At 43.1% G+C, this 25,365-nt stretch overlaps 1 protein-coding gene across 6 annotated transcripts in view; it reads left to right on the top strand.

The window, feature by feature from the left end:
• CCDC68 (coiled-coil domain containing 68) overlaps positions 1-25,068 on the top strand; it is a 47,844-nt gene extending 22,776 nt beyond the window's left edge. For 3 of the 6 annotated variants that reach the window (XM_084888477.1, XM_084888478.1, XM_084888479.1), the window contains 8 exons: positions 561-701; positions 1,701-1,826; positions 4,543-4,671; positions 11,043-11,125; positions 13,461-13,566; positions 14,962-15,045; positions 18,746-18,822; positions 23,119-25,068. In XM_084888477.1, the coding sequence (XP_084744603.1) occupies positions 561-701; positions 1,701-1,826; positions 4,543-4,671; positions 11,043-11,125; positions 13,461-13,566; positions 14,962-15,045; positions 18,746-18,822; positions 23,119-23,176 (804 nt within the window). In that variant the 3' untranslated portion in view covers positions 23,177-25,068. Of the gene's footprint in view, positions 1-560; positions 702-1,700; positions 1,827-4,542; positions 4,672-11,042; positions 11,126-13,460; positions 15,046-18,745; positions 18,823-23,118 lie in introns of those variants that run through there. The other 3 variants (XM_084888474.1, XM_084888476.1, XM_084888475.1) reach the window with 1 other exon arrangement.
• The last annotated feature ends 297 nt before the right edge of the window (positions 25,069-25,365 follow it).

Below are 25,365 nucleotides of genomic sequence, written 5' to 3'. Positions count from 1 at the left end.
ATCTGTATAATGGACATTATACCTTCTAGTGTTCTGAGTATTCAGACAAAGGAGTGTGTATAAAACAGCTAAAAGATTATCTGACACATAATAGATGCTGAATGGATAAAAATTGTTATAATTATAGGATCTATTAGTATATAATATTATATATTGTAACTATTAGGTTTGATTGTATTAGTTTGTAATGCAATGTAAGTAACCAAACTGCATTTGTCTGTAACTTCAATTTTTTTTAAAAAAATCTGACCTTGTAGATATTATTATATATTTCCTTAAAAGGACTTAATGGTATATTTAAAACTGTGGAGACTATAAAAGACAGAAAACATGTACTCCACCTCTTTTAAATACAAGAATCTATTCAAATGTGAGCAAATATGGAGGAGGCTAGCTGCTTCATCTCGAAACCTCTACTGGTCTTTGAGCTCAGAAGGTTTAATTGTGCCGACCTGACTCTCCCCTGATATACGTGATAGGGAGTGATCGTTGTTGTTTTTGAAGCCTGTAGAGAGGAAAGGGAAGGCCGGGTCTGTGATTATCACGTTTGTTCATTGCAGTGCTGTCGAAACACTCAGAATGCCTCTGACTCTGAAACGCACCCCTCGTGCTGCAGTCTGGATCTGCTCATGGAAAGGATGAAGGGCAAAGATTTACAGCTCTTAAAAATGAACAAAGAGAATGAAGTATTGAAAATCAAGGTATGCCCACAAGGAGAACTTTTAGGGTATTTTGAGGCTTTGAGCCAATAGAATAGATTCACGGATCCATGAAAGCAGACCTGCACACACAGCCGTAGATCCACACTAGGCTTACATAGGTAGAGAAGCATTTGATGTTTCATAAATTAAAACTCACTATTTTATTTTGGAGCCTACTTTTATTACTAAAAAGATCTCACAAAGGCTCAACGGTTATGAAGTCTCAGTTGTGCCAGATGAAGAATTTCTAGAGAGCTGCTATATGACATGGTGCCTCTAGTTAATACTCCTGGACACTTGAAAATGTGTTAAGGAGGGTCAGTCTTGAGTGAAGTGTTCTTAATGCAATAAATTTTTTTAAAGTATTCACATGTTTAATAAATCATGATATATTATACATATACATATACATATACATATACATATACATATACATATACATATACCTATACATATACATATACAGTCCTGCAATGACTATCTTGGTAGGTAAATCTTTGCAGTCATCCTTGATTTATTTCCTTAGGTTAAATTCTTGAAAGATTCATTACACTTTAGCTTTACTGTCTTAATACTCCAATCTTGTCTATTCCAATCACTGTTATTTCAGGACAGTACATCTTTTAATACTGCTGTGAACATGGGAGATAAAATGCTTGCAGATACATGCATAAGCTGATGGGCGCTGTGGAAGTCGGAAGGGTCCAGTCTGTACACGCAGGGCACTGCTGTTCGTGGAGCTCTGGTTTGGCCTGCCCAGGGCCAGCCGGCCTGCGTGACAGCCCCACTAAGTAGGGTTTCTCATTTTACATTTTCCTTTTACAAATTAAGCATCTTTTCTCCTGTCCATTGACAACTGGGGTGCAAACCAGACAATTACCGCCGCTGTGTTTTGCCACCTCTGTGTTTTTAATTGCCCGTCAAACCATTCTGCCTTAGAACCTTTTCACTGTAAATGTCAGAACCTGCGCGGTGACCTTTTTTCTTTTCTTTTCCTAGTTGGAAGCCTCCAGGGAAGCAGGCGCAGCGGCTCTGAGAAATGTGGCCCAGAGATTATTTGAAATCTACCAAACACAGTCTGAGGAAGTTAGAAAGCAGCATGAGGACAGTACACACTTCCTCCAGGTACTTGCCTATTGGGTAAATCTCCCCCAGTCATCCTAGTCCCCCTTTCTGAAGAGTTAAATGTGAAACAAGCAATGGGAAGGGCAGGAAGTGCTTTGTGACCACATCCCCGCAACCCCCCACCCCTGCTTTGTGGGCTCCTGGATGTTGCCAAGCTGCTGTGTTAGCACCCCTGCCCAGGGCCCTGCAGAGCACAGGTGGCAGGTGGGGGGAACCACCTGCCTAGAAATCAGAGCCGTCCCAGGTGACCCTGCCCAGTGACTTCTCCTCTGGGTCTGCCTTTGACTAACTAGCTGAGGTTGAGTCCTTCCACCTTTCTGGATTTGGACCTCCTTGTGTCTAAAACGAAAGAATTGGGCTAGTGAAATGGTTTCAAAATAGCTTTGATCCTAGAATACATTTCTCAGGTTGAGCAAACACAAGCATGTGTGTATGTATACATATATATTTTATGTATACATATATATTGTTATATATTTTGAAATATATAACAATTTTATATTTTTTATAATAGATAAAAATTAATTATATATATATATATATATATATATATATATATATATATATATATATATATAGTAGACACACGTTTCGTTGTTTTGTTTTGTTGTTTTAATCTGAAGCATATATTGTAAGACCAATAAAAGTTTTTCTGAAGAATGTATTCTAGAGCTGGGAAAGAAAAACAATAGTGCTTGTGTGTGTGTGTGTGTGTGTGTGTGTGTGTGTGTCGAATTGGGAGCTCATTCATGCCTGGATCCTCACCAGCACTGGCCCTAGGAAAGCACAGTGGGGACACAGTAGGAAATTCTCTCCTAGGTGACATGCCTTCTGCTTCAGCCTGTGGAGGTGCAGGGTTCGGATAAGAGCCTGAGTGACAGGACAGGCTGTGTGGACCCCAGCGCTCTGCGAGGGGTGGGCCTGCAGGACTGGAGTGCACATGTCCCGGCCAAGGGGCTCAGCCCCAGCCTGGAGTGGCCTGGCAGCAATGTCTGCCTGGTATTGTCAAGGGAAGCCAGACACATTTTTAGACTGCACATGCAGCTGTGAGTGTGCATGTCAGAAGTCAGCTGAAATGCGCCCACCTGTGGCCGGGAGTGGCCAGGTGGACTGCTCTCCATGGGTCTTCAGCACAACTGCTCCCCACCCTGACACGGTGAAGAGAATTATTCTGCTTTTATGACACTTTTGTGTTAAAATAAAAACATTATTTTTCTTAAACAATTTTTGCCTAAACCGGTTTGGCTCAGTGGATAGAGCGTCGATCTGTGGACTGAAAGGTTCCAGATCCGATTCCGGTCAAGGGCATGTACACTGGTTGTGTGCACATCCCTGGTGGGGGGTGTGCAGGAGGCAGCTGATCGATGTTTCTCTCTCATCGGTGTTTCTAGCTCTCTAGCCCTTCCTCTCTGTAAAAAATCAATAAAGTATATTAAAAAAAAAAAAAACATATACAATTTCATTTTTGTTCCAGATATGTTTTATTGAGAAAAGGTAAAATTTTTTGTTTTTCTTAAATTTGTGTTCCTCTTTCTCATACCAGTTCAAGTAGTACGCTCTTAACAAATGTAAACATTCTAGGGATATTTCTATATTATTAATTCTTCATTGATTTGGTGTTGTTGTAGCCCGTTAGGTTTATTTAAAGGAAACACTGAATAAAAAAATGAATTCTAAACAAGTGCAAATTGTTATTATTTTTTGGGGTTATTCAGAAAATTATAGAAGATAATATTTGTACAGTAAAACCTTGATATAATGGACTAATTTGGGCAAGGAGTCATCCATTAAAGCCGAAAGTCCATTATATAGGAATGTAGATCTTTTCCAATGTGTATGTTAAAAATTTGACAAATTAGGTTACCTATTTTTACTTATGTAGACACATTTGTGTAATTAAAATGAAGTAGGTATGAAAAGTTTCTTACATGTATTACAGTAATTTTAAATTTACACTGAATAGATCTAGTAAATGTGCGCATTCATCAGTCACCATGAGTAAGCAAATGCACTCTGCTGGGCATGGCTTAGTGCACTGGGAACTTTGGCCAACATGCTTTACAACTGCTGCAGAAAGTCACACTGTGTGACAATAGAACTAAATACCTCACATGACATGGTGTGATCACGTGCTAATCATTCCCTGAACATTGTTTACACGCAGTGACTATTGGATTTAAATACGTGGACTATGGTTGTAGATATATAATATTTATGTCGGTGAAATTACTACAGTATTTTTTCCAACAGCTGGATTATTTATTTATTTATTTTTTTATTGATTTCAGAGAGGAAGGGAGAGGGAGAGAGAGTCAGAAACATCAATGATGACAGAGAATCATGGATCTGCTGTGGCATGCATGCCCCCCACTGGGGATGGAGCCCGCAACCCAGGCATGTGCCCTTGACCGGAATCAAACCTGGAACCTTTCAGTCTGCAGGCCAATGCTCTATCTACTGAGCCAAAACAGTTAGGGCTATTTGTTAAAAAATAATAGTGACTTAACAAAAAAAAATTACCTGTTAATTTAATTATAACCAAATCTAGGTTACAAGCATTTTAAAATTAACAGGGTGTTAATTTTCACATATGACATATGAACCAGAAATTTTGTCCATTAAATCCGAAATCTGTTAAATTGAGGTCTGCAAAATTGAGGATTTACTGTATAGGTTTAACAAATTAATAAACTGACAATTGTCTTTCTGACCAAAGGTTAACAAACTTGAAAAAGAACAGGAATTGAAACAACAGGTTGAACATCTGAATCAAGTTGCTGATAAACTTGAAGAAAAGCATAATCAAATTACGGCATTGGAGAGCCTCGTACAGAGAATGGAAAAGGTAAAGGGCTAGAGAATTAAAGGGATTTCTTCTTGCAATTAAAAAAAAATAGTACCAAAAAATAAGATAACATTAAGTAGCAGTACTCTTTCAACTCCTAAGACTTTAGGAAGTATTCAGTGATGCTAGTTTCTGTCCTTACACATTTAATATGATCTATTTGTTCAGGACTGACCTCTCTATAAATACTGATATCATATCTCTGTAACTTTCTCCTTCCGGTAAATGTGAAACTTAGAAAGGGGAACCAGGTGAGACATTGAATGGAAACAATGGAGAAGATCACCAAGTTTATCTATTAACTAGAGGCCTGGTGCATGAAATTTGTGCACGGTGGAGGGATTTGTCCCTCAGCCCAGGCCTACACCCTCTCTAGTCTGGGACATTCCTATCACAATCCAGAACTGCTGGCTCCCAACTGCTCACCTGCCTGCATTCCTGATTGCCCCTAATTGCTTCTGCCTGCCAGCCTAACTACTCCCCTACCAGCCTGTTTGCTCCTAACTGCCCTCTCCTGCAGGCCTGGTCACCCCTACAGGCCTGGATTTCCCCAACTGCCTTTCCCTGAAGGCTTGGTCGCCCCCAACTTCCCTCCTCTGCCAGCCTGGTCCCCCCAAACTGCCCTCACCTGCTGGCCATTTTGTGGTGGCCATCTTGTGTCCACATGGGGCAGCCATCTTGTGTGTTGAAATGACAATTTGCATATTACTCTTTTATTAGATAGGATAGAGACCTGGTGCATGGGTGGAGGCCAGCTGGTTTGCCCTGAAGGGTGTCCTGGATCAGGGTAGGGGTTCCCCTGGAGCATGGGACAGCCCGAGCGAGGGGCCTGTGGTGGTTTGTAGGCTGGCCACACACCCTGGCGACCCAAGTGGAGGCCCTGGCATCTGGGATTTATTTATCTTTTATAATTGAAACTTTGTAGCCTTCAGCAGAGGCCAGGACAGGCCAGGGACTTGGCTTCCTCCATCGCCAGGGAAACCCAAACCTCTTGCTCACTCTGTGGTTGCAGTCAATTTTGTTGGGATTTATTTATCTTCTATAATTGAAACGTTGTAGCTTTGAGCAGAGGCCTGGGCCGGCCAGGGTGTGCAGGAAGTTTGGCTTCCTCCATTGCCTAGAAAACCCAAGCCTCCTGCTCTCTCTGTGGCCGCAGCACCAGGCCTAATTGGCTGGTGGGTGTGGCTTATGGGTGTAGCAGAGGTACAGTCAATTTGTATATTACTCATTTATTAGATAGGATAGTAATAATATTGCAGATGGATCTCTATAATCCTAGCATTTTTATGTTTTACTAGTGGCCCATTGCAGGAAGATTCCTGCAATAGGGCTTCCTGCTGTGGTTGCTACCCTGCCTGCTTTCCTCCCTTCTACCCCAGTCCCACCTGCTTTTCTCCCTTCTCCTCGCCCTGCTTGCTTCTCCTCAGCTTCACTCCCTTCTGCAGGCTTGTCTTCTTTCTACACTGTCTTGATATGCAAATTAACCACCATTTTGGTTGGGTTAATTTGCATAATTGCTCTGATTGGCTGGTAGCAGAGTGGTGGTTAATTTGCATATTACTCTATTATTAGGTTAGATAGTCAACCAGGTGCCCATTTTTGGCCACCCACATCTACTGTAGGTTTGTAACACCTGTGGCTACAGTGGAACAGATAGAGTTCACATTAGAAAAAAGACATTCTATACAAAAGAATGTAGAGAAAGTAATAGCCAAATAAAAATTTATTAAAAGTTACATGCAGTGTTCCTTTAAGTAGCTGTCACTCCAAATATATACAAAAGTGAGTATATAATTTTAATTATCCATGTCTTAAAATTTAGAATTCAGACAAACCAATATATATTCATTTTTTTAAGAGCAAAACAAACTAATAGAAAATTGGCATCTCTGAAACTGACTTGGGGGTAGATAAGAATATAGACTTGACTTCTAGCAAATACTTTCTAATACATTTTATATTTTTATTGTATTAGCTAGAGGCCTGGTGCATGAAATTCGTGTACAGGAGGGGGTTGCCCTCAGCCCAGCCTGCACCTTCGCCAATCTGGGACCCCTCAAGATATGTCCAACTGCCAGTTTAGGTCCTATCCAGGGGACCTGGCCTAAACTGGCAGTTGGACATCCCTCTCACAATCTGGAACTGCTGGCTCTTAACTGCTCACTTGCCTACCTGCCTGATCGCCCCTAACTGCCCCCCCCCCTTTCAGCCTGATCATCCCTAACTACCTCTGCCTACTGGCCTGATCACCCCTAACTGGCCTGGTCACTCCCAAATTCCCCCACCTGCCTGGTTCACCCCCCAACTTCCCCCTGCCGGCCTGGTTGCCCCCAACTGCTGCCCCCACTGGCCCAGTTGCCCCTCACTGCCCCCCTCTGCCAGCCTGGTTGCCACCAACTGCCCCACACAGCCTGCTGTTCAGTCGTTCAGTTGTCCCTCACTAATCCCCCTGCCAGCATAGTCACCTCATGCAGCCTGCTGTTTGGTCATTACTGTGATGGTGTCCTGGCCAATTTGAATATTACCCTTTTATTAATATAGATTTCCTGATTTACCTATGTTCTTTCCAGGCTTGTTTTATTTAATGAATTTCCCCCAGTTAATCCCATTTTGGAAATGTCACTTCAAAAGCATCCCGTTTCAATATTCATGTTTCTTGGCAAAAGGACTTCGATTAATTTTTAAATATGTTCCAAGAATTTAATTGATAACACTGTGCATTTGGCCAAATTTGTAATCTTAATGAAAGTCTTATGAGGAAATCACAAAAACTAAATAAGCCTAAACTGAACTGAATCACATAATAATAATACACAGCTATATCTATGTTGTGCAGTGGGTCACCGAGTGTTGCACTAGAGCCAAAGTCACTGGGCCACAATGTCCTTAAGCAACTGGTTTGCCCAAGTGTGACAGTTCATCATTATGATGTTCTGGACATGATATAATATTTGAATGACTATTTGTAGTATTAGGATATTTATCATGTAATAAATATTTTAACAAACTAAGCACAAAGAATGTTTACCATTAGGAAAGAAAGACAATTCTGGAATGCAAATAGAGTTGTTTAACCAAACAACTTGATTAACTAGTTTGACATTTAAATTTAGACTTGCACTCACCTCAAACCCAGCAGCTTTGGGTGAGGGTTAGGGGCCAACTGTCAGTCCCTAAAAATGGACAAAAGAACCATGGGATATACTTTTCATTTCCTAGAAATCTGTACTCGATATAGGTTCATGTCAGAATTCTGGAATATATTCGACTTAATCCCACAAACATTTGAGCACCTATCATGTACCAGCCTGAGCTAGAGGCTAGGTATCTATTTATGAATGAACCAGATACAGTCTGTTTATGGAGAGTGCAATGTAATATATCTGGATTGTGTGGGACTCAAGGAACTTTCCAGATCTCCCTTCATCCATTCATTCTCTTGGGGCTCTTTAGGGACGCTGGCACCCCTACTGAAGATAGGTGAGATGTCTCAGAAGTGATGAGCATTTGTGTTGATATTGACCCATCATGGTGAACGGTCTCTAGGAGTTCTGGGACAGAGTGAGTGGACAAGATGCCCTTGGTTCAGTAAGGCCTTGCAGTAACTTCCAGAATACTATTATAGTTCAATGGTTTCTTAGAGTGGATCCATTTCAATGTCTGGGATAAGGGGTAGGTGAGGATGGAATAGAAGGGCAATGGAGTTTTTCTGTGTTTTTTTTTTTTTTTAAAGACTTTTAGTTTAAAGATACTTTATATTTGTAAAGCAAACATGCAAAGAAATAAAACTTTAAGAAGCAAAGCATCTTGGTTTAAGGAGATACTGAGAATATAGGCTGTGATGAAGGGTTTCTCGGGTGCAGAGTGTGTATCAGAAGAAGGGAAGGAGGTACAGAGACTTTAGTATAATAGGAAAAAGGTGAGTCCAACAAGGAAATGAAAATTGAAAAATGAACATCCACAACAAAGGTTGATAAATACCACCCTGGTAGGGGGTGCCCCGGAGAAGGAGTCATTTTCTGCTCACCAGTAAATAGCCATTAGTGGTATGAGGTCTGGTAATGAACACATTACTTACAACCCTCACCATCTGTCCCACTTTAATCAGGGATGCAGTGAGAATGAATTCCATACACACAGTGATAAGCCAGCAAAAACGTCCAGTCAGAGCCTTGTAATACAGCATATGTTCCTTTTGCGAGCAGTGCAATTCTGTTGCACCATATTTGTTTTCTACTGTCATTGATTTAGCTCTATTAGAATTTTAGAGTTCAAAGGTGCTTTTGAGACCATCTAGTTCCTCATCATCATTTTACAAATGAGGACAATGCAAACAGGAACTATTTCATGGCCGTCCAGTTACCAGTTTACAATCCTCTCCATTATGTCTCTATCTCTCCGTCTTCTCTGATGCTGGATAAAAATGACATCCTTGGTCATTTAGATGTTAACATCTAGCCATGATTTAAATTGGTATCTGTTCCATTATGATGAATAGGGGTGATTTGGGAGAGTGGATTGCCCACTGGGTGGTGCTGTGAAGTCCTTTCCCTTAGAAGGCACTAACCCTGAGAAGCGCAGCTGGGATAGTGTGATTTTCTGTGTTGTCAAAAAAGAAGCATTAAGACTTCTCCTTAAGGCAGCACATTGACACGTCCAATTGTCTGGTCTGCTTGCACCTTGGTTATAATGATAATGGAATAAGTCCATTTAGAAGAATGTTCATCAAACACCATTTTCCTCCCCACAAATTCAAAGCATATTATCAGTAATATGTTTCTTTGATGATCTGAGCATTATAATAAGCTTACAAGGCATATCTGTGATCCCTCAGAGATAACTTGAACACAACTAGTGCTACACTGGGACAATTTCTAAGTCACAGGAATGCTATGGAAAAAAAAATGAAAAAATATAAATTTTAAAAATAACAGCACATAAAATATGAAGTGTTTGGCACGTTTAAATTATTATACATTGAGGTCCTAATACGATCCAGAGAAGCCCGTAGGCCTTTCACATATATTATCTTCAATCATCCCAACTTTCAATATAGGAATATTATTCCCATTTTAGAGATGTTCAAAGAGTCAAAAAACATGACTTATACAAATATAGAATAAATACATGTCAGATGTTTTATTCAAATCATTAATTAACAAGGGACCAGTAAAACTGGTTTAAATAAAATACTTAGAGAAACTGGCTATTTATAGGCATTTTGAAAAAAGGCATATAGAATAGGATTACTAGACTAGATATTTAGCCAGTTAATATTCTTTAAGGCAATTAATACGCAACCTTTGGGATTATCTTTTCAAACAGACATGAATCTATAAATTAACATTCAACTTCAGAGTCAGGGCTGTAATAATAAAGAATAAAATATCAAACACAGGGAAATTCTCCAAGAGAATGAAATAATCCTTGGGTCAGGTTATTAAAGTGACCCAATAAGACATTAAAACCACATGCTGTACATTACTTTGATTTCCAAGTTTTGGCTGATTTTATTAACAGCAATAAGGCCCAGAAAGATGAAAGCTTTGGCAAGAATTATGCAGCCGTAAAATTTCAAAACCAGGTCAATGCAGGTCCAAAGCCGCTCCAATGCTGTGTTTGCTGTACAGCCTGCCTTGTGTTTCACCCACACAGATACCATGGCAAGAGTGAATGTAAACAGCTTTGTGTGGGATAAATATAAAAAAGAACACAATCACCCCAGCTCGGTTTTCCATGGACTTGTCTATTTTCCTTTCAGATGGAAAAGATTTGGCTTATTAATGCGCATTAAGGCTTATTCTTTCTCCATGTCATTTCGCTTACTAGTGCATCCTAATTAAGAAGTGACTTTATCATTTGTGACCTTGGTCCTTCCCTAAAAATGCACTTACTGCTTTCTTACTTCCTGACAGATGTCCTCTGAGCAGGTAGGTATCACATTAAGTACAATATTGTCCTTGGGTACCCACCTCAGTCTAATGGAGAAGCACCTGTGGTGGGAGAGCCGGGGGAGGATGAGCAGGGGCTTGCCGGGGTGGATGGAGAGGCAGGAGCGGGGTCACTGGGCAGGCTGTGTCGGCTGTGCGCTGGGTTACGGTGAGAGTGATGCGGGCAGGCGAGGACGGTGAACACAGCCAGGGCACACAGCCGCACTTTGAAAACTAAGTGAGAGCCACACAGAGAATGCCTGCCAGGCTCCACTGGGGCGGGTTGTCACTGCTCCTTAAAATGACCTCTTTAGCTCAAGAGGTATTCCTGTTATTGCAAGAAGCATCTTTTGTGAACAGTTTGCAATTATGTCTTACCCCATGTACACATGTTGATGAGAGAGAAAAATAAGCAAACATTGTATCTTATTTTTCTCCTAGGAAAAAAGAACACTGCTAGAAAGAAAACTAACGTTGGAAAACAAACTGCTGCAACTCAAATCCAACACTGCACATGCTAAAAGGTTTGCGAATCTACCTCCTAAGTCATAGCAGTTCTTGGAACCTTTTCTCTCCACTGGTCCACTGGGCAGTGGACAGAAGGCTACCGCCCCCTGAGGGAGCAGGAGGCCTGTAAGTGCTGGAGAGGGGAGAATTCCTGGCATTAGCCGCTGTGTGCCTCCCCTTCCCCACTCACTGGGCTCCAGGGACACTGTGGGCAGGTCAATCCTCCTGAAGACTGAGGAGCCCCTCCCCTCCCCAGTTACCCTTGGGGATAAAGGGGATGCTGTGGAGGTCTTCATTCCTTCTGAGCTTCTGACTTTTTGTTGATGGGTCTCTGCAGTAGCAGACATTACATTGTCCAGCCGCAGTGGAATTGTAAGGTAGGTTTGTGGTGTTCTCCAACTTTGTAGGAAGTGACAAAAAAATGATGTGAACAACTCCTTAGTTCTGTTAGGAGTCCAGACAGTCTGGATTTTCTTTTAGAAATGATTTTTTTTACTGATAATAGCTTTGTTTTGTTTTTTTGTTTTTTTTTGTCAGTCTTTGAGCCAAATAAATAAATAAAGTAACCATTTGAAAAAACGAAATTGACCTATTTTTTCCCCCCAGTTCTATTCTATATAAGCAGTAGTTATAAAGAATTCTCAAAAAATTCTTAAAGAGGTTTTAGAAATATCTTGAGGGAAATGGATGTTTTGTGTTTATAGAAAGATGTTTGGACACCCAGGCTTATGCAGTTCTCGTAGATTTGTAAGTGTCACAAATATTCAGTTATTGCTTTTTCTGAGCTGTGTGTAGAGGTATTCACTTTGCTAAGAGGCAAGAAAATGAAATCAGCATGAATCAGACTCAGGGTAAAGCAGTAGAGACTCGGTTAAGCTTCCCACAAATAAAGGAGATCTCTGTCCATTAAGATTGGAGAGCTGTGGCCCTCGGGCGCAGGCATCTCTGGGAAGACAGGTTGGCTTTTAGAAACCAGATTATTCTGTTGCTCCCATTCCGTCCTGGGTGTGAGCAGTTTCGCTCTTCCTTTGTTCTTCCTGTTACAGTTCATTAACGTTTCCCACCATTTTCACCAGCTGGTTTATAGCCTTTGCACTTTCCTCTCCAGTCCAGAGGAAAGAGACTGACTGGCCTAATACGGCTTCCTGGACTGGGCAGAATGTCAAGCCCTGCCCCAGCCTCCTGGATCAGAGTGTGCACAGGATCCCTGATGATTTAACAAGATCCTCCAATGCACATGCAGTTTGAGAAGCAATTTTTCATACAGGCTGTGACACAAAACAGACTTTTTTTTTTTCCTCTAATGAGAACATGTTCTGTAGAGTGACATGAATTTCCATGACCTTTGTATTATATGAACAGGCAATGGAAATCAGAATTGCAATTGCATTGGATGTTGGCCAATAATCGTAAAACCTTAATAAGTGGAAATTATATTCATATATTACTTTGTAAAGAGCTCATTTTTCAAAAGTACATCTACTTTATCCATTTAAGTCTACAGTACAATCTTGTAAAGTAGAAGAGGTAGGAGTTATTATATCTATTATACTAAGGCTTAGAAAGGTGTGTGATTTCAAACTCAAGAGGCTACCAAGTTGGGTGGGTCTTGCCGTAATGCTGTTGTCTCATAACTCAGATAACATTAGCAATTGATTATAACTATATAATCAATCCCAGTTACCTAAATAGGGCTTTAGAAAACTGTGAGTAATCTAAATTCAAACTTCAGCCATCTTTTTCCACAATGGTTGATGTAGATTCAAAATATTAGCTGGAATTTAATTTCTTCCTCTCCCCCTCCTCCCTTGAGCTCCTTACAGGTAGCAGAATTACCCAAAGTAGGAAGCCAAAATAATAAATAGACAAACACACAATCTATAAGGTACTATCTGTGTCATTGGAGATTAGTTTCTGGTATGTATGTAAAGTCTCCGTTCCTGGCCCCATGATCTAAACTCTTACCCGCCTTGAATTCTCTGCACCTTCTGATGGGTGCTAGGTCTGTGGGTGCTCAGAGGCAGACAGATTCGATAGGCAGGTGCTGCACCTGGGTCACTTCAATTCGGCTCAGCTACCTGCTGGTGGGCCAGAGAGGAGCGTTCGACACGAACTTATATTATGACTGCAGTTTCTATCTGAGCTAACCAGAGGCTGCCTATGGCTGTTTATCTTCCGTGGGTCTTGTGTGAAGGAGCCTGGGCATCTGACTCACATAATGCCCAGCAGGTAGCAGGTAGCATGTGAAGAGAACCTAGCAGCACAGCAGTAAAAGACAAAACAAATAAACAAAAAAACACAGCTGTATGATGCATTCGTGAAATCTTTTACTCTCTCCTTTTGCCTCTCCAGTGCCCAGGGTCTTCAGAAGGAGATCTCCCTTCTCCAAGAGCAGATCTCTCACTTGCAGTTCGTGATCCACTCCCAACACCAGAGCCTGCGCAGAGTCATCCAGGAGGTCAGGTTAATCCAGACGTTTCTGGGGAGATGGTATGTGTACAGCGAGAAGACCCCACAGGAGCGGCTTGCCTGGGCTTCACAGGCAGCCGGATTCTTCTCCCCACGGACAGCTGCTTTTGTTCCCAGACAACACAGCTCTGTTTTCAATGCCCCCTCTGCCCCCCCCCCCTTTTTTTTTCCTGTACGCCAACACCTGGAATGTTCTCAACTAAGATATGGAGGAAATTGTGTTTAACTGCTCTTTAGATCAGTGATTTTCAACTTTTTTCATCTCATAGCACACACAAACTCAATGCTAAAATCCCGCGGCACACCAAAATATGCTTTTTGCTGATCTGACAAAAAACAATAATTTTGATTCACTCACACCCGAACGGCTCTTGTTGTGTTGGCTGTTGTCACTTTTCATTTGACAATCTAAGGGGAAAGAGGTCAGTGCCTCTGACTAAAGAGCCGGGTATTGCATGTTTAAAAATTTTTTGGCATGCCAGTTGAAAATCGCTGTTTCAGATGTTTCTGTGATTTTTTAAGTGTCCTGAGCCAGGTAATGTACAGTGTTCTTTAGAAGATTGTGTATATTTGGAGGCTCAGCCTTTTCTCAAAGAAGGAATAGTTGGTGAGTTTCATGTAAATTTACTTAAAAAGGGGGTTTCTTCATTCATTTTTTTTGTACAAACATTTGTTTCCAAAAGGAGTCTTTCTAAATACCCCAAACACCTTCCTGATGTGAATGTGAAGTTTGTGCTCACATGGTTAGAACCTCACCAAGAGAATTGACTGTCGGCTCTTTGGAGCCAGAGAGGGCTTAGGGGCGTCCCACATTCTCCTTTTACAGATGGGAACCCCGAGGTCCACAGCAGTTAAATGAGGGAGCTGGTGGGGGCAGGGTTGGCCTTAGAATCATGTGTTTCCTCTTCCTGCACCCGTCTGAACTTCATCCACCTCCCAGCTCCACGCTGCCACTTTCCGAAGCAAAGCAAGCCCCCTCATCATGCTGCTGGTTGACCAGATCTCTGCCTCAGGCTGCTGCCCCACGGCAGGCAGCGGCCTGGCAGCTGGTCCATTGGCCTCTGCACCTGCAGTCTGAAAACATCATGTGGCTGAGACACCAGGACGGCCAATGCTGCTTCCCACAGAAGCACTCCTGCTGAATTTGGTTTAAACAGGTTTCCCAAAGATTGAAATGTCAAACAGCGCTGTCTGTGTGCTCACATCCCCAGGAGCCAATTTGTTCAGCGATTCTTCTTGGCCTACCGAGTCTCCTGATGCTCTGGGATTTCATTTTTGTATTGGATGTACATCCTTTGACCACAGCAACCTGCACAGTTTCAGGCTTACGTAACTATTCCCTGTTGTCTGACAAGGTTTTTCAATTGTGTCTCCTAATTCTTAGATGGAAGGCTTAAAAATTAATTTAAAAGAACAAGATAAAAGAATTGAAAATTTGAAAGACAAAGTTAATGTACTTGAAGCCCAGGTAAGGAGGAATGTTATATACTTCAGTGTGAATGTGACTGTGTGTCTGTGTGTGTGTGTGTGTGTGAGTGTTCAGTGTTTCTGTGAGCCTATGTATTAATGTCTTGTGTGGTATGTATGTATGTAGTTGTGTGTGACTGTGTCTGGGTGTTCATGTGTGTGTATATGTGCATATCTGTGGTGATCTATGAGTGTCTTTTTGTGAATGTGTGTATATGTGCATCTTCTATGCATAAGAAATTATAGCTCTGGGGAGAGGTGCTCTTAATCATGACTAAACATTTGGTATTATTAAGTTATTAACATTACATATTGATAAATAATTGTTAAAAGTCCATGTAAATTTTCCAGAACACTTGCTATATTGTGGAGACAGCTGATATGGATTGGCATTAGAAGCTTGGTCAAGGCCAGCTTAGTCAGAATGTGTTTGCTGTCTCCAGCCTTTACCTGTTTCCCCCACCCTGAGGTGTCCTCTCTTTTCTCCCTTTATCCATATCCACGTGGCTTCCAAGCTTTGCCTCAGGGCTCACGCACTTCAAGAGGCTCTTATGATTTTCTTATTTTTCAGAGTTTTAAAACTCAGCGTAAGACTTGATCATTTCCTGAGATGTTTTTCTCTCTGCCCACTATTCCCTTTGAACTAGGGAAGCCCCACTGAGGTTGGGGTATATGAAGCCCCCATAGCTGCCTCAGCTCAACTTCCTGCTCAGGATCACCCCTTCTGCCTGTCAGATGGCTAGTCACTGACTTCCCAGACCTGGCCACCTTGGCTACCTCAGCCCTCGGTCCTGCTTGCTGTCCGCTTCCGTGTTGTCCTGTTCTGTGAATACACAGATGCTCTGACTTCCTTGCAAACCTGCACATATTTGGAACTTTGCTCCTCCCCAGGGCAGACCAGAGCTACATGGTCACACGCCCAGCATGCCGCCACACCATTCCCCCCACCTCTCCATCCCACCCCCCACCCCTGTCACCATTCCTCCCCCCTCACCATCCCTCCTCACCATCCCCCTCTCCATTCCTCCCCCCTCACCATTCCTCCCCCCTCTCCATTCCTCCCCCCTCACCATCCCTCCTCACCATCCCCCTCTCCATTCCTCCCCCCTCACCATCCCTCCTCACCATCCCCCCTCTCCATTCCTCCCCCCTCACCATTCCTCCCCCCTCACCATCCCTCCTCACCATCCCCCCTCTCCATTCCTCCCCCCTCTCCTTTCCTCCCCCCTCACCATTCCTCCCCACCATCCCCCTCTCCATTCCTCCCCCCTCACCATTCCTCCCCACCATCCCCCTCTCCATTCCTCCCCCCTCACCATCCCTCCTCACCATCCCCCTCTCCATTCCTCCCCCCTCACCATCCCTCCTCACCATCCCCCTCTCCATTCCTCCCCCCTCTCCATTCCTCCCCCCTCACAATTCCTCCCCCCTCACCATTCCTCCCCCCTCTCCATTCCTCCTCACCATCCCCCTCTCCATTCCTCCCCCCTCTCCATTCCTCCTCACCATCCCCCCTCACCATTCCTCCCCCCTCACCATTCCTCCCCCCTCACCATTCCTCCTCACCATCCCCCTCTCCATTCCTCCCCCCTCTCCATTCCTCCTCACCATCCCCCCTCACCATTCCTCTCCCCTCACCATTCCTCCCCCTCTCCATTCCTCCCCCCTCTCCATTCCTCCCCCCTCTCCATTCCTCCCCCCTCACAATTCCTCCCCCCTCACCATTCCTCCTCACCATCCCCCTCTCCATTCCTCCCCCCTCTCCATTCCTCCCCCCTCTCCATTCCTCCCCCCTCTCCATTCCTCCTCACCATCCCCCTCTCCATTCCTCCCCCCTCTCCATTCCTCCCCCCTCACCATTCCTCCCCCCTCTCCATTCCTCCTCACCATCCCCCTCTCCATTCCTCCCCCCTCTCCATTCCTCCCCCCTCTCCATTCCTCCCCCCTCTCCATTCCTCCCCCCTCACCATCCCCCTCTCCATTCCTCCCCCCTCTCCATTCCTCCCCCCTCTCCATTCCTCCCCCCTCACCATCCCTCCTCACCATCCCCCCTCACCATTCCTCCCCCCTCACCATTCCTCTCCCCTCACCATTCCTCTCCCCTCACCATCCCCCTCTCCTTTCCTCCCCCCTCTCCATTCCTCCCCCCTCACCATCCCCCTCTCCATTCCTCCCCCCTCTCCATTCCTCCCCCCTCTCCATTCCTCCCCCCTCACCATTCCTCCCCCCTCACCATTCCTCTCCCCTCACCATCCCCCTCTCCTTTCCTCCCCCCTCTCCATTCCTCCCCCCTCACCATCCCCCTCTCCATTCCTCCCCCCTCTCCATTCCTCCCCCCTCTCCATTCCTCCCCCCTCACCATTCCTCCCCCCTCTCCATTCCTCCCCCCTCTCCATTCCTCCCCCCTCTCCATTCCTCCCCCCTCACCATTCCTCCTCACCATCCCCCCTCACCATTCCTCCCCCCTCACCATTCCTCTCCCCTCACCATCCCCCTCTCCTTTCCTCCCCCCTCACCATCCCTCCTCACCATCCCCCCTCTCCATTCCTCCCCCCTCACCATCCCTCCCCCCTCACTATTCCTCCCCCCTCACCATTCCTCCCCCCTCACCATTTCTCCCCCCTCTCCATTCCTCCCCCCTCACCATTCCTCCCCCCTCTCCATTCCTCCCCCCTCACCATCCCTCCTCACCATCCCCCCTCTCCATTCCTCCCACCTCACCATCCCTCCTCACCATCCCCCCTCACTATTCCTCCCCCCTCACCATTCCTCCCCCCTCACCATTTCTCCCACGTCACCATTCCCTCCACCACTGTGTTCCTTCTGTTTTCCCAACAGAAGAGAAAACTCATAACAGAAAGATGTTGCCCAAATTTTTATGTCTTGAATTCTGTAACCATTTCTACCTTCCCAGAGGACCACTGTTCTCATTCTGCAGGGTGAACCATTTAAGCCTCAGGCTTTGCTTAGATTCTCACCTGCTTTAAGTGATATGGGACTGTCCATTGATCAAGTCAATTCTCACAGCTCTCCATAGCCACAAGAGTGGTGATTGTGGAATAATTGGCTCAAAACTAGTGTTCACTCAAGTGCCCAATGAGGGCTGACCGTGGTACCTTGGAGGGCCTCAGGTAATATGATCCATGGCTCAGTACAGCCTCTGCCGCTGAAAAATGTCTTTAAAGCCATCTCCTCACTGCTTGTCTTATGTAGTGGCCTTATGGCAAATAGCACTTGATAAAATATTTTTCTTACGTTATTTTTACACAGCTAACATATTAATTCATTCTATGTAAAGTAGTAAATATGGATAAGCAAATATAATGCAAAAAATCCTGCAAACATACCATTGATGGGCAGTTACTCAGTGCAGTTCAAAACCAACTTCCTTTAAGTCTTAAAAACCAGTACCTGGAACTAAGCTGAGTTCTTTACATATTTTAATCTCATTTCAGAACCTCTGAAGAACAGACTATGATATTATCTAATATACAGATGAAGAAATCAGGCACAGAGAGGCTAAGTAACTGAATGAGGTCACCCAGCTAGGGAGTGTGTAATTTCAGAGATATAAGTGACTTTCAACTGGTTGCCTTCTGTGTTCTGACAGGAACGACAAGGAGTGACGTAGGGTTGATCAGGAGCATGATTAATGTGCGAGCTATGTGATTTCTGAACTATTTTTTTTTCTTCAACTTTAGAATAAAGAACTAAAAACCAAGGTGGCCCTTTGGTCTGAAACTCGTAGGACAATGGTATCTAAGGCTGTGGCTACAAGGTAAAGTCTCTCTTCTATCCCCACCTGCGTTCACAACATTCATGACTATTGACCTTCATCCCACTAGAGAGAGATTCCAATGTATTAATGTTTATGTCATTGTTTACTGTCTGTTTCTCAGTTCTTCAAGACTAGGACTCTTCAGAGCTAACATACGAATGCTTGCTGAATAAATGAATTAATCCACTTAGATATCGCTTACCTCTTCTTCGCTATAAAACAAGCCCAATCTAGGCTTCAGTACTTCCTGCAAACAAGCTCGATAGGCTCCTCTCTTGTCCTTGTTCTTCTGCTGCCCCCATGTTCTGTGCCATTGATGAGTATTTTAAGCATAAATTGCTTATGTTTATTTAAATGTCCATGCCTCAAATCAAAATAGGCTATAAATGTCAAGAGGGTAAGACTATTTAGCTCCTTGTAGTTCACTTTACTGACTGCATTGCTAATGACAAGTGTCTTCAATAACTACCTAATAATGGCCCAATTAAGTAGCGATAATGACCCAGTAAATCAATAGAAATGATAGTTGAAACCATCAAAGTCACTTTCTAGTGTTGACCAAATTCAAAGTGACAAGATGTAAAACAAAACAAAACAAAAGGACTCCTGGTCTCAAATCTTATTTTTATAATACTCTCTGAAATATTCACTTAAAAGAAAACAGTCTGTAATTACATGAATAATTTAAAAAGTGATTAAAACCTTCCTCTTCTAGCAGCTTTTGCATTTCCCAGTCTAGCCCCTCAGGGGCAGAAGCCCATTTTCTGAAACTCCTGGTGCATGCCTGAGCTGGAGAATCCTGCTGCGATTAGCATCAGGCTAGGAGTTCAGGCCTTAGCATCTCTGTCTTAGTCTCTGAAACAAGTGCTGCACTTGGCTAATCATATACGTAATTACAGCCTAGAGGGAAACCAAGATGAGCCAGACTTCTAAAATCATTGGGCCCCCAGATGCTCCGTTCTTAACTTTTGGCCATTAACCCTGCAACTTCTAATCAAGAAATGAAAGTAGCCCCGGCAGTAGGAAAGGAGGCAGTGAAATGCCCACACTTCAGAAGCAGTGAGAGTACAGCAAATCCTCGATTTTGTGGACCTCGATTTAATGAACTTCAGTTTTAACAGACAAAATTTCCAGTCCATATATCATCAGTGAAAATTAACACCCTGAGAATTTAAAAACACTTTTAACCAGGATTTGCTTATAATTATATTAATAGGTTATTTTTTTTTATCATGAATTCACTGTTAACAAATTTTAGTGAATAGGCCATATGTTGGAAAAAGCACTAGTAATTTCACAAACGTAGATCAATACTATATACCAAAACTATAGTCTACATGTTTAAATCCTAGAGTCACTGCTCATAAACAGTGTTCAGTGATTAGCACTTGATCACACCGCATCACCCGCGTGGTAATTGATTCTGTTATCTGGAGACTTTTGTGGCAGTTTTAATTCCTGCTGGCCTATGTTCCCACGTGGGCTAAGCCCTGCCCAGCCGTGTGCATTTGCTTATTCATGGTGACCGATGAATGCATGCATTTACTAGACCTACTCAGTGTAAATTTAAAAGTATAGTAATACATGTAAACTTTCCTGGGAAATTAAACCTTTCATACATACTGAATTTTAATTACACAAGCAGGTCTCCATAAGTAAAAGCAGGTAAACTAAGTAATTTGTTAAATTTTTAACACACATTTGGAAAACCTACTTTGCCATATAAGGGACTTTCTGCTTTAACAGACATCCCCTCACTTGAATTAGTCCATTATACCGAGGTTTTATTAGAGCAGGGAGGGGGAAGAGTTTGGAATAGAAAGGCAAAACGTGACTTGTGACTATTCGAGGGAGGAGAGGATGGTCAAATTTTTGCTCGGTTAACAGTGTCATCTACATAAGACATTTTTTTTTTTTTTTTTACTTTACTTGAGCTAACTAACGACAATTGACAGGAAGCAAAATCGCAACAGATTGGGCAAATGCTCTGGAGAATGGCAGTTTTGCAGCTTATTTTATACATTAGAGTCTAAGGTGGAGATTTAAGGGGGGGAGTTTTATATGATATCCATTGGTGGTAGGTTAGGGAGGTGAGAGAAAGCAAAGCAGGGAAATCTCAGAGGTTAGGTAAAGAATAAAACCGAAAGACAAATCCTTCTACATTGGTGGGCACAGGATAGTTAATTAACATTTAGAGCACATACAGCTGGTATGTGGGAGAAAAGGATACCAACGAGGGGCTGCATGGTCTCTCTCTGGTGGGAGACTGTGCCCTGATGGGTCTGGAAATCCATTCCAAGGATTTGTTACTGTAGCTGCAAAAGGACAACAGACAGACCCAGTTAAGGTAAAGACTGACCTTTGTCAAGGAAGATACTGGCCTAAGACATGACTAACCACCCTGACTTGCTTTTGGTTAGGAAGTTTTAATTTCAGACAACCCTATGTGGTTACTGTAGGTCTCTGAGTTGGCAAGGACTGCCACGTAGGTCTCCTCTGAGCTTGTCAGGTTTAGTCCGTGGCCCCTTTCCATCCATACCAGATACCATTCTTTTTGGGGTGGTGAGACATTGTGGCCAGCATCCACTGTTTTCACCCTGGAAGGAATGGAGCTAACCAGGAACTGGTTGTCTCCTTACGGTAACCACTGCAGTAATGAGTGCCGAGATCCCAGCGGGGAAAGCTGCAGGAAGAGAGGAGACAATGGCTTCTACGGGCAATCCTACGGCAGCTGCGGTTAATTTAGAGTGAAAGGCCTTTTAGTTTTAAAGATTTATTCTCTTCCTATGACTTCGGAAAGGGCACATGGGAATAGTTCCTAATTGAAATTAAGAAACTGGACTGAATACGCCCTTAGTTTTACGATTTTTGATAGAAATTGCAGTGTGGATGATATGATGGCCATGCAGGCATTCCAGGGGTCCAGGGACCCGAGGGTCTGGGACCCACTGCTAGCTCCTGGCCTCATGTAGGAACAAATTCAAAGCTGAGCCAGAATATAGTTCAAAGTGAAAGTTTCATAGTGAAGCAGTGAATGAGAAGGCTACTGCATAGGCAGAGCAGCCCTGTCCTTGTGGGATATACATCCTTCATTGAGGATCATTTAATCTGAGGAAAGGACATTCAATAAGGGAAAGGAACATTTAGGATGGAGACTTCTTGGAAGATCCCAAGGGGCCATATTGTGTTCTTATATTGATTGGCTTTCTGTTTCCAGTCATGGCAGCCAGGTGTATGATTTAGAATGCTAATATGTTACAATGACCATATAACAAGGGATAACAATGACCATATAAAGCTAGGGATTGGTGCAAAGTGAAATTAGTCTCCACATTGGATCGAGCTGGTTTTCTGTGGGTTCTCAGCCATACATTCATTGGGGGTTACTCTTCCTATATCTGTAATAGTTGTTGTAGCCCTTATCAGTTACAGTCATTTCACCACATACCCTATCTCAATGGTAGGTCTCATGTTTGCACAATAAATATGGTTAATTGGTTCCTTTGAGAATGTGAGCAATAGGATGGTGTGGTAAGTCTGGATTCACCAACATACAGTGGGCTTACAACTCTAGGGAGAGTGGAGTATAAAAGTAGCCCTTAACTCAAAAAAAGGTACATTTAAAGATTAATCTAGGCAAATCTCTTAAATCACCCATAAAATATATTTCCATGCCACCGCTCAATAAGTACCCAAAAACAAGTTTGTGTCTTGTTTTTGCTTTGCTTTCCCTTGAGCATTAGAACATATAGATGTTTCTTGGGTTGAATACCAGTAGATGTGGACATTAGAGGTCATTAGACAGCAACAACGAAAACAAAACATGCACACACACACACATATGCACACATGCACGCACACACGCATGCACTCACACATGCACAAAGGGAGTGGAGAGAAGGGAAGGGAAGATCAGGCTTTAAGAAACGCACAGAATTAAAACATCCTGAGGGAGCATTGATGTGTTTCCCACCTCCAGGTCACTCTGGTGAGTATCTTCACTGCATGGAGTGGCAGACACAGGCTCTAACTCTCCCGACCCCTCACCTACAGGCTTCCTCACTTTTGTTCTAGTACAACTACGTGAATTTGCATAAGTTTAATGCTTCCACTCTGTGATTCTCTTGTGTCTCTTGGGGAATTAAAATCCATCAATTAACCGCCATCTCTTAGATTAAAGCAATTAGTTGTGATGCGGTGGTATAGGACACTGGAGATGGTAAGGTGGTGGTACAGCAATTACATCCTTGCAGGTCAATGTGCTTGATCTTGATGATTGTGTGGTCTTTTCTATAGTGACTTGAAGACTGAAGACTCTGCCCCCTACTTGATGTTGGTTAGGCTACGGAAATGAGCTGGCTGGCTGAACATCTGAATGAGAAGGATCATTCCGTGGGTCTTACTTAGTCTTTGAAACAGACTCTAAACGTGCATGTTAGAATGGCCCAATGCCAGTATTTAATGGAATCCATTATACATCAATAGCTTTGCAGCAAGATGACATTCCAGAAAATCAAGCAAACATATTAAAGGGAAAGATCTCCTTCAAAACTTACTTAATGGGTGAAAAAACCAGGAGCTTTCTCACGATGAAAGATAAAATTCTGCTTTCAAGTTTTTAAAAACCTATCTTTTCTTGCATATTTTTTACTGAAGAGAATGGTTTAAGGTTGTCAACTTGAACCTTTGATAGTGGTTTTTATTTATGTAAATAGAAAGAAGTGTGTATATGTGTATGAATAAATGTTATATTTTAAAGTTGACTTTTGGATAATAAAATATATCTTACTACTAGGGGCCCATTGCATGAAGATTCATACAATAGGCCTTTCTTCCCCTGACTGCTGGCATCAGTTTACCTCTGGCACCCAGGAGCCGGGCCTTTGCTCTGGCCACTGTCTTCTGTCTTCACTCCGGCCAGAGCCTTCAATCTTTGCTCCAGCTGGAGTGCTGCTCCTGTAGCTCTCTCCGCCTCCTGCCCTCCCCATCATAGCAGGCGTTCACTCCACCTGGTCGCTCTGTGCCTACATGCGTGCTGCTCAGAGTGGCTGGGTGGCCGGGATGCCGCCATCTTTGTTCAGTTTATTTGCATACTCACTCCTGATTGGCTGATGGGTATCCAGAGGTGACTGTCAATTTGCATATTTCTCTCCCCCCCCCCCCCACGTAGATGGTATAAGTTCATTTTTTGACCACTGTTAGCGGTACAGTTATTCTTTTCAGCTAATTCTCCAGCTCACATGCACCCCTCCCAAACTGAGAAACATGGCTACTCACCACACCTTAGGATAGGGGTGTCGAACTCAATCAGAGAAGGGGCCAAAATCTAAAATCCAGCCTAAATCGCGGGCCGAATGGTTTACTGAACAGTCATAAACTGACAATGTCATAAACTGACAGCGGAGTGCAGTGATGACAGCGCGGTGCAGGTCACATTGCAAGGCCTGGAGGGCTGGATTTGGCCTGCGGGCCTTGTGTTTGACACATGTGCCTTAGGAAATCAGGATTTTTCAGCAGGGATTGAAAATTGGTTGCTGAAGATAACACACACCTAAATACAAAGGAATGCACTTTGTGACTGCCTTCCTAATTTCCTTTTCAATATTTATTATATTTTCTAAGTAAAATATTGGGGGCGAGTAAGGACTGGAACCCATTGCTGTTGGCTCAGACCTCCATAAAAATGCCTATATTATGAGTTCGAAGGAACAGCCGACTGCAGCCAGAAAGAATCTGAATTCACAAATTAGACTTGTTTGTCTAATGCTCTTGTGAAAGTGTGCTTACATGTTGGTACATGCATTCATTACAGGTGAGCGAGTGATCGTTCTGAGTAAAACTAAATTCTAACCTGTAGAAATGCCGACACACTGACAGCCAGGAAAGCAGAATGCTCTTCGACTAAAGGAATAATGGAAGATCTTAGTCGCCCTAAAGGGTGAACTACTTTAAGTCTTTTGATTATCCTCTCTAGTATGTAACTCAAACCATTTTCTCAGGAAATACTCTCAAAGCCTTTCCATGTGGAATGTGGAATTGTCACTGCCATCTATGAAATATTTAAAGGTCTGAACAAATGAGGCGAGGTGATGTATTTATAAATCCATCAAAGTACTGTCACCCTTGAAATGTTACATAACTGTGCAGTAGGAGACTTCACTCAGAGATCGTGTAGGTTCCTCTTACCCATCAGTCATCATGCTGGATTGTAATAAATATTAGCTTTGTGAATAAACCCATCAAACTGAGCTAACAGCCTGGGTGGTATCCATTAGAACAATGTCTTCTAACATCTAAATGGAAGAATATTTTTGGACTTTATTTTGGTTTAACTATATTCATTTTTTAATATATTTTATTGATTTTTTTACAGAGAGGAAGGGAGAGGGATAGAGATAGTTAGAAACATCGATGAGAGAGAGTCATCGATCAGCTGCCTCTTGCACACCCCCTACTGGGGATATGCCGGCAACCAAGGTACATGCCCTTGACCGGAATCGAACCCGGGACCTTTCAGTCCGCAGACCGACGCTCTACCACTGA

The sequence above is a fragment of the Pipistrellus hanaki genome (assembly GCF_964339955.1).
Source record: "Pipistrellus hanaki genome assembly, chromosome: 6".
NCBI lineage: Eukaryota > Metazoa > Chordata > Mammalia > Chiroptera > Vespertilionidae > Pipistrellus > Pipistrellus hanaki.
Note: the sequence above shows the minus strand (reverse complement) of the source record. Positions and strands in the feature narration are given on the sequence as shown.